Source organism: Buteo buteo, chromosome 19 (assembly GCF_964188355.1).
Source record: "Buteo buteo chromosome 19, bButBut1.hap1.1, whole genome shotgun sequence".
Taxonomy (NCBI): Eukaryota; Metazoa; Chordata; class Aves; order Accipitriformes; family Accipitridae; genus Buteo; species Buteo buteo.
In genome coordinates, this window is record NC_134189.1 from 12268776 (window position 1) to 12286611 (window position 17836).

The 17836-nt window shown below is 39.4% G+C and overlaps 1 protein-coding gene across 2 annotated transcripts in view; it reads right to left on the reverse strand.

Moving 5' to 3' along the window:
* Positions 1-1983: 1983 nt before the first annotated feature.
* KDM5A (lysine demethylase 5A) overlaps positions 1984-17836 on the reverse strand; it is a 52467-nt gene continuing 36614 nt past the window's right edge. The window contains exons 22-28 of one of the 2 annotated variants that reach the window (XM_075051055.1): positions 16603-16764; positions 15014-15565; positions 14081-14224; positions 10530-10689; positions 10021-10241; positions 7429-7839; positions 1984-5234 (exon numbers count right to left, since the gene is read on the reverse strand). In XM_075051055.1, the coding sequence (XP_074907156.1) occupies positions 5022-5234; positions 7429-7839; positions 10021-10241; positions 10530-10689; positions 14081-14224; positions 15014-15565; positions 16603-16764 (1863 nt within the window). In that variant the 3' untranslated portion in view covers positions 1984-5021. Of the gene's footprint in view, positions 5235-7428; positions 7840-10020; positions 10242-10529; positions 10690-11800; positions 11861-14080; positions 14225-15013; positions 15566-16602; positions 16765-17836 lie in introns of those variants that run through there. The other variant, XM_075051056.1, reaches the window with a different exon arrangement.

Here is a 17836-nt window from a genome sequence, read left to right on the forward strand (position 1 = left end):
TTGCTCACTAGCCCACATGGAGTTTAGGTATGAGCAGCACTTAAAGAAGCTTGGTTCTGCCATTTAGTTTTCCATGCATCTTACAAACAGTAATTCAAATACATTGGTTTTTTCCTTCAAATCTTACACGCCACAAGGATGAACAAAGCCTACGAAAATGTCTGTATGGAAGATCATTTTCTTGACGGATTGTGATGAACCCCTCTGCACATCATGCCCCATCATGCCCATTCAACGAAGAGGAGAAAACGAAGAGGGTGAGGGGAACTACAGGGCAGCTAACCTCACCCTGGACCCTGGGAAGATTATGGAACAAATCTTCCTCGAAGCCACATCCAGGTCCATGAGGGATAAGGTGACTGGTAATAGTCATCACTATAATCTTAGGCCAGTCTGGTTGCCTTCTGTGATGCACCCTGCGGACAACAGGAGAGCAGTGAATGCTTACCCTGACTTACAGCAAAAGGACACTTACAGAGTGGATGGACAGCCTACAGTGGGGGTGAAAAATGGGGTGGATTGCTGTGCTCAGACTTTAGTAGTCAACAATGTGAAATCTAGAAGGTGGCCAGCTGCAAGTGTAGTACCTCAGGGGCTAGTACTGGACACTACTATTTTAAGTCTTACCCACCTGGGTGATGGCATAGAGCACACTCAACTTTGCAGATGACACCAAACAATGTTGGTGGGGGACAGGAACAGGACAACCCAAAACATGGGAGGAGAGGGCTCCCATTCACTTAGATCTCGAGTGACGTGCTGATGGAAAGTTTAAGTTCATCAGTCCTGCACTTGAGAAATAATAAACTAAGGGACTTGGGGCTAACAGCAGACACAATGAATAGGAGTCAGCTATGTGCCCCCTTGCAGCTATAAAGGCCAAGCCCGTACCAGGCTGCACAGTAAAAGCACAGCCAGCACATTAAAGGGAGTTATTTTTCCCCCATATTCAATACTTGCAAGCTGCATCTAGAGTAACATATCCAGTTTTAGGCTCCTCAGTACAAAACCAGACACTGACCAATGTGCAACAAGTCCAGCTGAGGACCACCAAGACTGTTAGAAGGCTGCAGCTCATGACATGGCTCAAGGGAAGCTGAGCTGGGTTTGTTCAGCTTGGAAATTAAGGCTGCAGGACCTGCAGTCTTCAACCACCTAATGGATGGTTACAGCAAATACGGAGCCAGACTCTTCAAGAAGCAACAGGCAAGCTACAGCAAGTGAATCTCTGACTGTACATTAGACCAAAGTTTGCACTGAAGATGCTATAAAACTGGGACAGGAAGCCAGAGAGGTTGTCGAATGCCCATCCCTGGAAATACTTAAAACTTGATTGGACACAGCCCTGAAAAACTTGACCTACTTTCAAAGTCAGCCCGGCTTTGGTCAGGAGGTTGAGCCAGATGACCTCCAGAAGTCCCCCCAACCTAAATTACTCTATGATTCTAAAAACTGAAAAGATCAATGCAAACTTCACAGCGTGGCTAACAACCACACAGACATCTATTTGTTATCTTATGCTGTGTGACTGTATTCAAATCGCTTAAGATAATTTCCATAATATCATCAGTCTTACCTTAAGCCCTCATTATCAAATAGTCCAGGCTGTACAAGCATTCAGCTACAGACGATCTGTCAAAAGCATAAATCCTAAATGTAACAATACTGAAGTTCAGGAGTGACGTTTATCTCTATATGCAAGTAAAGCTACCCAATTCCAGGCCTTCATTCTCAAAAAAACGCTTGAAACCTCATGGTTTGGGTAAGATACACAACTCAAGTCCTGGCCATTTTTAGTTCCTCACAACAGCTCAGGTAATTTCTTTGACCTTTTGTGTCAGACACAGGAAGAGAAATAACATGAAGAGTGGCTAGTATCCTTTGTAGAATATAGCATTGAGACACGTACCTTTCTAGATACACACGAGCTAAGATTTTGTGTATACTGAGATTTTGTCCCCAAAGCTTGAGAGATTTTTTTTCTACAGCTGTAGCAGACCCATAAGAAAATTAATTCCTTAGCTTAACTTGCTTGCTTCTTTGCATATGATTTTTATAAAAATTCAAAACCCTAAGATCTGGAGACAATACCACAGCTGTAGCTTTAGGTTTTTCAACCACTAACTACATATCTACAGATTTTTCCAAAAGTTAACATTTATTTGTAAGTTCATACTATTAGCAATCATTTGATAGGAATTATGCTCTTAAAAAATAAGCTTAAACAGTAAGATGTAAAGCTAATAATGGTCTTCTGTTTATGAACACCTTACCCAAAAGCAGATGAGACATCCGTAACTAGAAAGTGTGGCAACCTCCTTTCGGCAGTGTAATAAAGAGCCTCTCCGTTTGATAATATGCAAAAGAGCTACTAAAAATGTGACCTTTTGCACATAATTTGCACATTTTTCTGTTGTTTACTCTTTTCTATACTTGTTATAAGCAGAATGATTGACCACTGCGTTGTATAGCTGTTTGTTTCCTTCTCCTTCCAACTAGTGCTGCTGTTAACATTCTCCACCACACCTTCTACTCAGAGAAACAGGAACATTCAATGCAGATTTACTAAAAGATCTCTTTTCCAGTTGATGGTAATTACATATAACAATGACTTTATCACAACAGAGAATGTAGGAATGGTTAAGAGGATATGCTCAGTGGCTAACAAGATGTGCTAACCATATTTTCCCTGTTGTGTCACGATTCTAGGAGTCAGGAAAGAATACAGAACACTGGGATTCTTTAAGAAATCTTGTACTAGTCTACTTCTGGAACGATTAAAACATCTGTGACAGATAGTCTATCCACTCCATATAGGGAAACATTTATGTAGTACCATCAGTTAAAGCTTGAAGGAAAGTAACATCTGTTTAAACCAGTTTACCAAAACTAAGCATACATTGAGAAGAAAAAAAATGTAACTGGAGGCGAAAGGAGGGTACGTCTAGCTATAGCATAGACTCCTTCATAAATAAGTAAACAAATAATACTCTTAAGTTTGCTAGGGTGCCCGTTCAGCCACATGCTTAACCACAGCTTGCTTTTGCTTTTAACACCGTATCAGTCTTTAAGGAGCAGGAATTAGAAGTCTGTGCCCAATTTGCACTCAAAGCTCCCCAAGACCCTGTATCTTCTGCCCTCCATCTTAGTTCTTTTTCTTTTGCACATCTTCCTCTTCCCAGGTAGCAGGCACAAATAAAACAAACCAATAAAGTTCGTCTACCTGAGCTGAATTTTTTTTTGGATGGATAATTCTGCCAGATAAATAAACTTCCAAATATTAGAGAACAAGAGAAGGGACACAGAACAGTCAAGACAGAACACTTTTGTTTTTGTCAATGTTTCTTTAAATCCCAATCCAGCTCCTAGTAAGACTGGACACTACTTACAACACTCCTAGAACTGCAGAAGAATGGAAACACAATAGGGAGCGAGTGGAGAGGGGGACAAGACAGCCCAGTGGCTGGCTTCAGACATTCACATACACAAAGCCAGCATCCACTGGAGTCATTAAGGCCCAGATGCCCCACTAATAGGAACAAACCCAAACACAAAGGTAGCACATGAAATGTATTTACCTATTTAAACACAGGCAGCTGGTCAAGCTAGAATGGGGAAGGTAACTGCTAATTCCTTGTACTACAAGGAAGGAATGGAGTAAAAAAACCCAAGCCCACGGGCAGGTTTTTGCTTTGTGAACCTCTGTCTGTGCTGCTGGTTAACAGTGGTAAGTATAAAAAAATCAAAGAAAAATAATCTATTTATAGAACAAGTCAGTAGTCTGAGACATTTAGAAAAAAGTAAAAACAAGTCCTTCTTTAAAAATGGATTTACTAAAACAACTGTCACCCAGGATGACCCCAAGCCCTCTGGTCCTCTGGCAAAGCCAGGGGCAACTTCAAACAAGAACTGTTGCTGATTGTATGTACACTGGTACACATCCAGCAAAGCCAGCAGGGAGGGGGATTTGCGCTGCGAACAGTATCTGCAGACTGCTTGCTGGTATCGCTTGAGGCCATGCCCGTAGCCTGGTGATACTGGAAATAGTTGTGAGTGAAACTTTTCACAGAAGCACATGTCAGTGTAACCTCTGAGGTAAGTGGGCTGTCTTCTTTCCTTCCCATCCCTGGGTACAGATCACAGAAGCTGGTGCCCTGGGTGCTGTACCTCCTTGCCAGCTCCATCCTGCGTGAGACAACTTTAATGTGCAGGAGTGCAGAATTCTAAGCAAAGCCTAGAACAGGAGAGGGCAGCCCTGTGGAAAGGGAAGCACTCTGCTTTTCCCAAGCTCTGGTCTAGCTAGACATCTTCATCAAGGTTTTCTGGCCCTCCTCAGGACAGGAAGATCAGCTGTTCCCCACTAAGGAAAAAATTTTGCCTAGTGGAGTAGAGTTGGGTTTCTTTTTTGGTAAACAGAACCTTTGCTGATTTCTGAGATCATGAGCTCCTCTGCCCTTTAGCTACAAAAGAGAAATTAAAAGAAATTCATCCACTTGCTCCCATCCTTATAGTGTAGTGTTAGCTGCCTGGATATGGAGGCAACTTAACTCTCCCAAGACATTGCCCTACTCACTGGGTTGGCATGGGGAGGCAAAAGATAACTTACAAAGTCACCTCCTTAGGGTAACCAGGTAGGCCTAAAAGCTCCAGCCAATGCCCACCAATTCCAGGCCAGCTCCACTGCCAACATGTACTTCTAACACCCTGAAGTGTCTAATCTAACAGCCTTGGGTTTGCTCAGTCTCCAAGAGCAACAGCCACACTCAAAGATGGAAATACTCGAGTCAGAAAACACTAGCTGGAACACCTAATCAGGCGGTGGCTGCATAGATGAGTTGGTACCACTGTGCCTTGACGTCCCCATTGTATGAAGGAAGCCAGCTGTAAGGAAGGGACCAACTCTGCTGCAGGTCTGTACATCCTTGGAAGTGAAGCTCAGTGGCTACATTAGCTTCAAACCCTCTCTTTCTGAAGGGTTTCAGTGGTCCATTTCCCAAAAAGTTCCAAACATCAAGTAGTTGCTAACTTGTCTCCTTAAGATCTTCCATTGGTAGTTTGTAGCTCAATAAGAATGGAGGAGGTGGTGCATGAGCAGGGCTACTTGGTCCCTGCATTGGCTTCTTTGCACAGTTTATACAGATGTAATCCTCATTCTCAGCCATTTCTGGAGAGACACCAACACAAACTTGATGAAACCACTCATCGCAGCCACCATCACACTGCACCCAATCCACCTGCAAGAGATCAGATCAGCAACACATAGCACATTACAAGGAAAGACAGATAGGCATAGTTTCTATGAAGAAAATACCTTCTATTAAACCCACCTGATACACCTAGAACACAAAAGCTTTTGGGCACAAATTAAGGCCTTATAGAGCTTGTTTTAACAAGCTGCTTCAGTTTAATACAAAACAACACTCTTCCAACAAACCTTGCCCCTCTTGCATCCTTAGACCACACCACCACAAACACACACTACTACTATTGAGGAAGATGACACTCAGCTCTCCTCAAATGAAAGACAGGTTATGCGAGAACACGTTTAAAATAGGAGCGTGCTCAGGGACAGTTACTTCAGAATAATTGAGAGTCTACAAATACACATCCTAAATTATATATATTCCCTTAGACCACATTATCAAATAGTAGCTTTTGCAACTTAAAAAATACAGAAAACAAAAGGACTTGATTACTGCTTTTGGCTAATAAAAAGCCACGTGACATCAGCAGCTTTAATACTTTTCTACCAGTTAGATATTGGGTATACAGCTGGCCACCAAATGCCAAAAAACGCACACAAACTCTAACTCCAAAGTGTCAGAACATTTAAGCTAAAGCATTTCAAACTTTGAGCTGAACTTGGTATAGAACAATTAAGAAAAGGCATAAAAAGTAAATTAAAACCTAGGAAGGAAAAAAGATGAATTATTAGACTTCTGTAGTTCCCTGAGTAAAAGTACATGTTAATTTGAGTCAGTGGGCAGAAACTGAGATCTTCAGGATAAGGAACACAGACTCTTAATTTTAACTGCATGCACTGGTACAGCTATAAAAATTGTTACTGCTGTAGTTCTGCCTTCACCTTGCAGGGGAACGTGACAATGGAAATATATTAAAAAAATAACAGTAGTGGCAACCTATCTAAAATGAAGAAATATTATCAGCTCAAGATTTTACTTTAGTTTGTCAGAAAACTGCTCCTGAACAAATTTTTAGAAGTGACTAGTAATGGACACTAACAGCTGAAGCTTCAGTCATTACGTTCCTGTATCTGCCATTTTTTGCTTGTATGGCATTCACCTGTTGAATGTACAAAAATACATCCAACCTTATGGCAAAACAGTCATTCCGTTAAAAGCTTTGATTATACAATCAGTTTCACTTATGGCAGTTTGATAAATTTAGTACAACCTTCTTTATAATATGAATTTAAAGGCACTCTCCTCCCTCTTGCAATCTCAATTTCTGTAAAAATGTACTAATATAAGCTAATTATCATCTGTGAAGTAAAGAGAACAGTGGTACAAAGATTGTATCATCTTTTGAGTGATTGAGTGTAATTTCTAAACTTGGTCTAAGTTTAAGACTTCAAAATTGGTCTTTTAACTGGTCTTTTTAAATATTCTAATGAACACTTGAATTTTATGTTTCAATTTTGCAAAACAAGAAATAAAAGTTCTTGGTATTTGTAGTTGTCCCTACTCTCTCTTGTGCAAGCCAGTGCAGTACAGCGTCAATCCCACAGTTACTACTGGGAGTGTTTTTTTCCTTCTTTCTAAAAAGCAGAAAATAAACATTCTGAAAAAAAAATTTTTGACCATAAATTAGTCCGTGTCAAAAGCTGACAATCAGGCAATACCACAGAGAGAGACAGATCAAGTTTTTTTTGTAATAATCCAATCAAGTCTAAAATCACTGATTATTTATCTCCAACAAGAAGTATGAAGCAATGCAGTTTGTAGGTCCCCAGCCTGCAGCATCACTGTTCACAGGCTGTATGCAAGAAATACAGAAAATTTATTTCATATAGGAACATCGCACATCCCACTTCTGTTCAGAAACACACTGAAGTCAGTAACATTTCTAGCTGAGTCAAAGAATTAATCCTCTGAATCAGCCAGTGCATGTTGCACATAGCTAGCAAAAAATTAAATAGCTTGAACAGGTAAAACTTCCCAACCAGGACAGAGTACCTTTTCCCAGATTCTAATTTTCCACCTTCTCCTGTTTTAAAGTACCTAAGAGAATAAGGAAGTTCTATAGTTTTATCTACTACATCTGTGTACCTAACCAAGTACTACTCAATCCTCTCTCACTTCTATCATACCACTTTTGTTGCTCATGCTGTTCAACCTAATTATTAAATTACATTGGGGTTTTAGACTTTGCATGGAATTGCCTATGACAGAATAAATGAAAACTCACTTTGTCCTTGCAGGGCCTCTGGCAGTTCTGTGCAGCACATACAGCATTCTCATCATCCGACTCTTCCGCTCCTGACCAGTCATACTTAGAAGGAATATCTAGAACCTTCTTCTCTCTTTTTTTCTCTGTGCTCTCCTTTGCTAGTTCCACCTTTGTGACAACTGTCTTCTCTCGCTTCTTCTTTCGCTCCTCTTCCTTAGCTAGTTTCTTTGCTAGCTTGTTTAGCTCCTTTGTCTTATCCATGGTGAGTTTTAGCTTCTTTTTCTTGGGTTTTTCCAGTTTTTTCAGCTCTTTAGATTTTTGCTTCATATCTCCAAAGAACTGCTCTGCTCTCTCCAGCTTTCGTTTCCGCTTCCTCTCAGAAGAGTCTCTCCCTCTCATTTTCAGTGGTTTCTCATCCATGCTGTCATCCTTCATAGAAAGAGTGAAAAGAGATTATTTTTTTTGAAATGCAAATTTCCATATACTGCAAACCTGTGGTTTGAGAGATGAACTTGCCTCCAACCATTACCCTGACACGGTATGAAGAAAGCTATTCAACAACATACTGTTACAGATTCTAAAGAAAAAGGGGCTCAACTTTAATTTTGCCATACTAGAAAAAAAATCGTAAGTGGTATCAACTGTGACAAAGTACAATGAATCAAAAATGTCCAGTGCAAAAAGTAAATCATCAGCAAGTGTAAGGAGGCAGAATAAGGAATAATTACAACTCCCTTCTCGCATTGCTCTTTAATAAAAGTTGAGAAGATTAATCATTAGTTACATGCTTTATTTTTCATCTTAGATCAGTCTTGTCTGTAATTATTTTTGAGAGAAAGCAATCATTACTCTGGAGATTAAGAAAGAGCAATTGGTGAATTCTTACTCAAGCAAAAGAAGAAAGTAACAGATCCATTATTTGAATAGCTTCCAAACTGGCACACATTGTAAATATCCTGGCATCATTAACAACTCTTTAATAGCAGATTCAGATCAAAGTGAGGCTTAAAATTGGCAAACTCTGTCACACAGGTAGCATCCACCGTGACAAGTTCTATTTATATCTAAAAGATTCACATGTATAGCTCATCTGTACAAACAGGACTGACAATTTCAGTTAATCCAACTATATACTTTAACCTTAATAATTAATAGATTAAGGACATACTATAAGCCAGTAAAGACTCCGCTTTACTGTACATTACTTAATATAGCTACTCCACCCAAAACCAAATCCTCTGAAGATTATTTTACAAAAGTCTATTTACATGCAAAATAGGTAGACATAGAAAGGTATTCAATTCAAAATGAGTAGTTCTGGTCAAACAAGTATTCATAAGGGTTAAATAGAAAATGCCATAACACACACACCCTCTTAGGTCCCCCCCCCGACCCCCCCCCCCAAAAAGCTGTGCTTAACTATTCATATAACAGTCTGGCATACTATTTATAAATTGTTATTTGCTGGCATTCAAACTGCTTCTTCAATCAATTCCATGCCAAAACCATTACATTGAAAGAACATTAAGCTTATGAAGTGAAGTACTTGGGACAAAAGATGGTAAAGCAGTACTTCTTTGGAGGCAGGGTCTGCTTTATACTACTGTCTGAAGTGATGGCAGTTTGGCAACACTTTGACTTATCCATTGTATACGGATGGCACTCAGAAAAGGAGACAACCCAACTAATATGCTCATCTAACCTCACTGTTCACAGCATGTAACCTTCCATCTTATATTACTGTACACTACCAAAAAGTCAAGAACAAACCATCTTCAATATATTTCCTGTGCAGTTCAATAACCCAAAAAGCAATCATATACTCCATAACCACACATGGTCAAACTGACTCCTAACTTCAGCTGACAGATGATAAAGGAGGGGTTCCAGTACAGCTCCTCAACACAAGAGTTTACCTTCTCTTCCAGCACACCCCTCATTCGCACACACCACTTACCTACTGCATGAATGAGGCTAAGTGATTTGGACTAGACCTCAAGAATCGGCAGATAAGCCTGCCTCATTCATTGTCAGCTGAGCAGTGATCAGCACACCTTCACAGTATATTAATAAAAAAATTGCTATGTCTATGTTATTCTGAGGAAGAATAAGAATCTTATTACCTGCATTACCAAACCATGTTTTATTAAAAAAAGTGTTCTTTCCCCAGTAACAAAAAAAGTTCAGCAACATACAAGTATCAAGCTGTATAAACTAAGTGCAGACTTTTCATCTTCCTAAATGTTTCCTGTAATTCTTTTGCAGATCTGTTTTGATTCCAAGTGTAATTGAGAACAGCATTTCCTTCCCTAACGTTGTATTTTCTAAAATAAGGTTTGCATATGGAACTGCCTGAGAAAACTGTTCTAAATATGGTTAATTGTGGAGGACAGTGCTACGGCATGAGTGATCAAGAACTGAATTTTTGGATCTCGTATTCTGTTATTTTCTGGAATCTACTATTCCCCAGTTGAAATCCAAATGTGTCAAGTAACTAAGCACTCAACTACCCAAGATTATTTAAAAAAAACTAAAAAAAAAAAAACCACCACCAAAATAATGTGGGTTGTGGGGCTTTTTTGTACCAGAATATTTCTTCAAGTTCCATACCTCCATGACATGAAGGAATCTGTCCTCAGAGGGTGGATGAGTAGCCTGTAAAATCCGCCAGATGTGCTGCGTCTCGTCCAGTGATACCTCTAGTAGATCTCCTACCATCATTAGATCTTCTAGCTGAGCTTTCGCTCCAGGTGACAGCTCCAATACAGGGGGCTCCAAACTGCGAGGTACCAGTGGACTCTTCCGAGGCTGCTTCCTTGGAGTGCTAGAACCTTTCAGACAGGAAGGAAGTCATACAAGGATAAAAGGAAGAGATAAAAACCAAAAGAAATGACATAGTTTCTGCAACAACAATCTAAGGAGGGAGACAATCCCAAGCAAAAACATTGACATAGGTTTATATATCAGACTTCAGGAAACTAACTGCAATGTAACACTACCTTCTTCCAAGCAAGATATCCTTTACAACTAGCACAGGTAACAGAGCAGTTACCCTCCTTACTGACTGCTCATCCCAACTATCTGTTCAATTTTATCTCAATGTATACAAAAGCAAATACCTTGAGAGCAGCTTTTAGAAGCAGACGAATACGCATGTTCGGCACAGAATGAGGGAGCAGTCCACATGTGTGTCACCACTTCCTCTGATTTAATGGGGATTTCCTCATCACAAAACAAATTGGGCTCCAAGCTGCTAGAAGATTTTACACTGGCATTGTCCTGAAAAAGACCCACAGAAAACATGTAACATCTGGATCCAGAAAATACCTACTTCAAAGTAAATTCTACTAAGACTGACCAATCCCGCGTTCCTAAACCCCTACTGTGAAGCACCCCACCAGAGACACCAAGACCACGTGGCAAAAGGTACAAGTTACATCCCTATTTAAATAGTGGATGAACACAGCAACTATGAAGATAGGTCAACAGATTTATAGCTAGTGCATGAGAAACACTGGACAATTTCCCTCACTCAGCAGTTCCTCAAGCATGGTCTTCAGAAGTCAACAAAATGAACAGAGGCTTACTCTTAGCCTATATAATTTTTTTTTTTTTGCTTGAAAAATTTGACTGCAAGACCATAAAGACCAGCATCTTTAGTAAAGCAGGGGTATGCTGAGTAAATGATGTTTACTGTAGAAAGAAATTATTAAAGATCTTATAGGTGAGGAAAACCAGGGTGTTCACAGCATAGCAACAATACCAACACAATGGCAAACAATCAAATGTTGCCCTGGGATCAGGACTTTTATGGCAGTCTTGAACCATTTTAAGATAGGACCAAACACTGAAAGGAAGAGGGCTGCTAATACTTGAGACTGTTGTATTTCCATGAACAGAGTATGATGGCATTGGCTTGTGCTCAGCTCAATGCATTGTGTAGGATGGCTGCTTGACTTTTTAGATGCATCACACTCTGAAATGGGACACATGCCTTCAGGTGCAGGTGGATCCATTAAGAGGAAAGATATTAGGAATCTCTTAGCAATGGGAGAAGCTTTGTTTGACTTTGCATTACATTAGGCAGAGAATCCAGAGAAGGCACAAGTCCATTTGAGTAGATTACCTGATGCTCCCTATTACTAACTTCTCCCTCTTCTTACTCACCCCTGCAGGTGAAATTAATAAATATAATCTCCTCAACCAGCTGTCTATTTCCACAACACTTCCCAGAACTTAGCTACCCCATCACATTTGTGATGAAACTGGCCAACACTTTAAACATACTTAGCATCCCATGTAAGACTGAAATCTTTCAGAAAACAACAAAACCCAAGAAGCTGGCTTAAAAGAAGAGAAAGGCTGTAGAGCAGTTATTGACAATATTTACCTGAAGATTAGCCGTGTGGGTCCCAAAATGGCCAACTCAGGAAATTGTACCACCCAGACACTGTCATTTCATGACATAAAAAGGGAGTTTGAGAATGTAATCTCTCTCTGGCTTTCAGTTACACTCTTAAAACGAAGTGAAGTGCACACTAATGATTTCAGTACAGAACCAGAAGTGGGAAATTCAGATTTAAATTGCCCAGATGAAAAGGTAGAATAAATATATTCAGAAAGAGGAAGATATTTCTCCATAGTAAAGGTTGTATCTCATGTAATATCTTGTTCTGGATATCACATTATACTAGATTAAAGAAAGTTCAGGGCCAATAGGCAAATTAATAAAAAGGTATCACCACTTGGTGGCCATAGGCAACACAGGTGCAAAGGAATGAGAAAAAAATACATGAGAAAAAAATGAAGGCAATTAAAGGGGAAACTTTACAGTAAATTTGACCTACAGTGCATTTGTCTGACTGTTTGGAATAAATCTTAAAACAAGTCTAGTTATTGCACTCATAATGAAGTATTTGCTGGCAAGAATCATGTTTTAATTAGAAGAAGCACAATATAATCAAACAGGCCTTTTCACATGTTTTATTAACCACGGCTGTACTTGAGATGTCCAAGACCGTGGTTTTGGAAATACAGTCTATGGACCCTTAGGGATCCAAGGATTACTTCTACAAGGTCCACAGGAAGTATTAAGAGCAAATTCATACATGATGCATCATAATCTAGATACTTTTTTTTTTTAAACACATCACTCCACTGGAAAATGTTTATAGATCACAAACTGAAAAAACCCAACCCTTGAAAGCCAACAGTATAAAAATAATTAAACTCTGAGCAACTTTGCTAGCTCTTTTGAACTTTGCTGCTTCTAGTTCAGACCTGAAGAATTTGGTTGCCTGAAAATTTGTCTTCTATTCCTACCATGTTAGCTGACCTACCAAAATACATTTTGGGTCCCTATCAGCTTTGCTTCAACAGACTTTTATTTTTAGGTTTTTCCAATTACATGTAGTGATGAACAGCCAAATCAAAAGGGCTAAGTAACAGATTTTGAAATCATGACAACAGAATCATTATACAAATGAAATTAAACTCCTGCAAAACCCTCAGATTCTGACAAGCATATGCCATTTTTCTTGACGTATGCTTTATCACAGCCTCAGAAAATGCCACATCTTTCAGAAATCCCTTATTATGACTCCTGATGCAAAGAACAGTTTGGAATTTTTTTTTTTTAAATATAAAACTAATTTAATTAAAAGCTGTAACATCCAATTGCTATGTACTCTTGTTGGCATTTCACATAGGACTGTAAGACAAATGTGTGTATTTGCATAAAGCTGCCCAGAAACAAAATACTAAAAATAAGAGACTGAGGCAAATCATACCTGGAAAATTTGCTGTCCCTTTATAAACCAGAAAAGCTACCTCAGAAGAATTTACGTTAGCATCTTTTAAGGTAGATATGACACTATTGCTAAGAAGAAAACACTGCACAAGAAGAAACAGTGGCATTGGTTTTGACTCTACATATATCAAAAGGACATTTCAGAAGTTCTGAAGTGAAATACATCAGACTGAAAACACTTGGCTATCTCTACAATTGCCTTTTCTCATGACACTTCTTCTCTAATTAATATATTTTAAAAATTTAACTGCAGTTACAATTTCTGAACTGAATCCAGACACTAATTTTACAACATGATCCAGACATCTAGTTCTGAGTATTTCCACACATCCAAAATTGAACAGATATACCTCCTTTATACAAGGGCTGAACGAAAAGAAAGGTATGGAAAGGTGAAAGCAGCTCTGGCATCAGGGAACTTGGTACAGCATATGCAGTTTTCAAAGACTAATTTTTTGCTGTAGCAAAAGCTGTTGAAGAACTCTCCACATAGACACTTATATGATGTTTATGATTCATGGTGTCTCTGAATGGGGCATAAAGACAACGTCCATCCTCCATGGTATTATAAATACAAATCCCTTGAGAAGTGCATCTTTTTCCTTAGCACTAAAAAGCACCTTCTGAAACTCAATCACAGGACATTTGGAAATTTTGAATAAAAGTATTACAAAAATTCCCAAGTTGTCCAGAGCCGAGACATTCAGATAAAATCAAAAAGTACCTCTTCTGCAACAGGAACCCGGGCAGAATGTATAGAGATAACCTCAGATAAGAAAAATATTCTTAAATAAACTGAATTAATAAAAAACAGGTGTTCTGGATTAATTCCATGTAGACAAGCCACACTGGACTACTTACCTTTATGTCGTAGCCATACGTTTCCCTGATGTCTTCATCAGAGTCTGTCTCTTCATCATCATAATCTAAAGTCTGCCGTGGGGATGAGGACACACTCCCTATCACTCTGTTAAAGGCTGATTGCTGGAAACTAGTCAAGTGTCCCTAAGATAAAAATGGAATATAGGAATGAAACAATAAAATTTCCAGAAAAATCTATAAAAAAGCTGAGTTACTGACAAAGATAACAGTGGTTCTTTTGGCCTGAGTGTAACTGCCTAGGCAGTCACAGAAAAGCGTAGTTACAGCCAGATGTGAAGAAAAATAGGCAAATATCCAAGGAAAAGGTTCTATTACATTTTATTTCCATGTTTATGAATAATAGTGACTAGAAAGATCTAGATATTGCTGTTCAGTGCTACCAAATTATAGCCTGTGGTTGTACAAACTTCACCACAGCATCATCTGATTACTGGTCTCAATCTCAAGATGAAGAGGTCAGCTGTAAAAGTACCAGTGTTTGCCTATAGTCCTCATTGGAATTCACTAACAAGACACCAAATGCCTGAGAATGACAATCCATGAGAAATTACAAATATTGAGACCTTCAATTCTGTCAAGAGGGAAATGGAATTTGGACACCAAAGCAGCCACTGCTTTACACATCTTCAGGCTCTCAGCCAGCTGTTATATCTGAACCAGGGTTTCTTACAAGCACCTTCAACAGTTGCTATTGACAGTGAGCACAAAGTACAGGCCTATCCCCGGAGCAGCCTGTAACTGACTGAAGCCAGCCATAGCCTGAGGAGCACTGAACTAGATAATTTTGGTATGTCTAATTCTCAGCCTTTAACTGCCCTCCCCTCTCCCCCAAGCTTCTCCAAGAAAGGTAAGGCATCTAGACACACCCCAGAAGGACAAGCATGGTAAAGAGCAAGATATCCACATCTCTACCTGCAGGTCTGGGTTAGCTGCTGCTTTCTGGAGCTCTGCACTGATTATTTTCTCCGTCTTCTCCCGTGCTGCCTGCTCCACCATTCGCTGGCTGAGCACAGAAAGCTTAGCCAAAGCAGAGGACAACTCGTCAGTGGCCAAAGCCTGCCGTGCTCGGTCCTGCCAACTCATGGCACGTTCTGTCAAGCACTGCAATGCCTCCCCTTCTGGCAGCCGTACAGGCAGCTTCTGCAGGGACACCAGCAGAGACAGTATTGTCTCAAGCCGTGGCCTTCGAGAACGCATGCAAAGTGGACACAGAAACTTTACTTCTTTGGCCTGCCAACTAGAGCCCTTCTTCTGAGAACTTGTTTTGGGAAGGGGCACGCAGCCACTATGAAACCAGTCTTTGCACAGCTCACACTGTAGCATGAATCCACTAGCTGTTTTGCGGCAGATACAGAATTTGACTTCTTCGATCCGATCCACCATAGTCATCTTGGCCAGGTTAGCTGCCCTGAGAGCATGCATGGCTTCAATCTCCTTCTGTTCCCGTTCCTTGAATATAGCCACCTACCCAGCAAAGACAAAACACAGTTCATGACCTTCACAGCTAAGAGAGATCACATTTATTAGCAATGTCGGAAAAGGGAAAAAAACCAACTCCAAAACGTATGGAGATCTTCCCAGTTAAACTAGCCCAAAATTTAGGAATTGTGTGACCTAATTAAAACTTTAGCTAAAATACCTCCTCCTCAATTACTCATTAGTCCCCTGAGTCCTTCTGACAGAGACTTTATGTAAACTTTAGATAACCTTCTCTGTATCTACAAAGTTTCTGAAGTTCATAATTAAATCTATCATAAGGCACTGGAAGAATAGGTTTTGACTCCAGGAAAGGAGTCAGAATCCATTCCACCCATCTGTCTACCAAGACAATGCAGCTGAGCATTGTTTCAATGTTGACTCAGCACCAGGAGTGTGAGAGTGACCATGTATCTCCTGAAGCAACTTGCATTTCCTCAGTGTCTCCATTCAAGTAACTATAACAAAGCATACTAAGGTAAAATAGACTGTGTATATGGCACATCATTGAGCCTGCATACATTTTCTTTGTTCCTGGAGAAAGGGAAGCCAGATGACAGCAAACTCTTCTGATAAACTGCATCAATATCCTCCCCAACAAGGAAGAATCAAATATAACATTCCCCCCAGCCCAGTTTCTACAACCAAGAACTTCCAGGCTGCCCTCAAAATCAACCTAACCAAATATGTCTTGATACTGTTCAAGGTAGAGCTGCATTTCATTCCACATTTTGATGGGATTTCAATAAATGTTAATAATACTAGATGAGCAGCCACAGATATTAACCCAAGAGCATTTAAGTCTTACACATAGCCCAACACATATTAAATACCAGCACTTAAACTCTGAATTGTGCTTCCCTCTACTTTCACTGCAATTAAAGCCGAACTATATTCTTGTGTCAAACATATGAGATATCAGTTTCAGTGAGATTAATTTATCAGTTCTTCCGTAAGATTTCTACACAGATTAGAGACAAATTAAACCCATGTATCAGGGGACACTACCTCTCATTGCTCCTTACCACAGCTGCAGTGTCCCTGGCCTCCTCCAGCCCATCTTCCAGTTCACTTAGGGATTCCAAGTCAAGATCTTTCTCCTTTTCCTTCTCCATCAATTCCTTTGCCCTCTTCCGTCTATTCTTACTGCTCCCATAAACACCAATATCAGTCCGAGGGCTCAGAACCTGTAACCACCAAGAAAACTTAAATTGTCAGAGCCAAGGATGCCAAGAACAGAAAAAAGTTCTGATCTGTAATGTTATGATTTCAGGGACACATATGAGAATGTCTAATAAAGGAATTACAACAGAGTCATCAGAGAGCAAAAAATACTCGGTAATCTAACACCTCTGATATCTGTCAGTTAATGCTAGGAAGAGGAGAAATGAACAGAAAAGGATACAAGTATTTCATACCATATGGAATCTGAATGTAATCAGCACCACAGCGATGTGGCAGGTCAACTTGAAAGCCACTGTGTTTTCATGATTAAATTACAAAATCTATTCAAATTAAGCTGTCATATATACAGTTAACTGAAATATTGTATGCAGTTAGATATCAGTAGTTTAACATTCACTTCAAGTGCCTTCATCAATTTCAAGTCTTAAAGATCTGCCATGATTTCCTATTTACATCAGCAATTTAGTGGCTGAAACAAAACTAAAAAATATGCTATGAGCCTTTTAATATCAAACATGAGAGGCTGCAAAGCACTTTCAAGGATAAGAATTAAATTTTAAGTAATCTTGATTAGTTGGAAGGCATACTTAAATATAAAATCTATCAAATTAAATTCGATATAGTAAAGTTCAAATTGATACATTTAGGAAAACAAACAGTCAAATGCAAAACCAGTACACATTAAATAACTAGTTAGGCAGAAAAAATACAGAGAAAAAATCTGGACCTAGAGTGCATCATAAACCGAACAGAAATCAGTGTGGTGATGTTGCAATAGGGGCAGATCCCACTGGGAAACATTAAACAGCAATATTCCCTTTGAGATACAAGATATAATTACTGCACTTCACATGGCACTAGGGAAGCTGTAATGAGAAGATTCTGTCTGGTTTTGGACATCTCACTAGAAGTGAGGACAAACCACAGAAAATAGCAACAAGATAAGAGTATGAAAAATACAGCCTACAAGAAAGTATTGAAAGAACTGGAAATGTTTTCCCTAGAAAAAGGAAGCCTGTCAAGTAGATATGATAAATCTTTAAACACATGAATGATTTTTATGAAAAAAAAAAA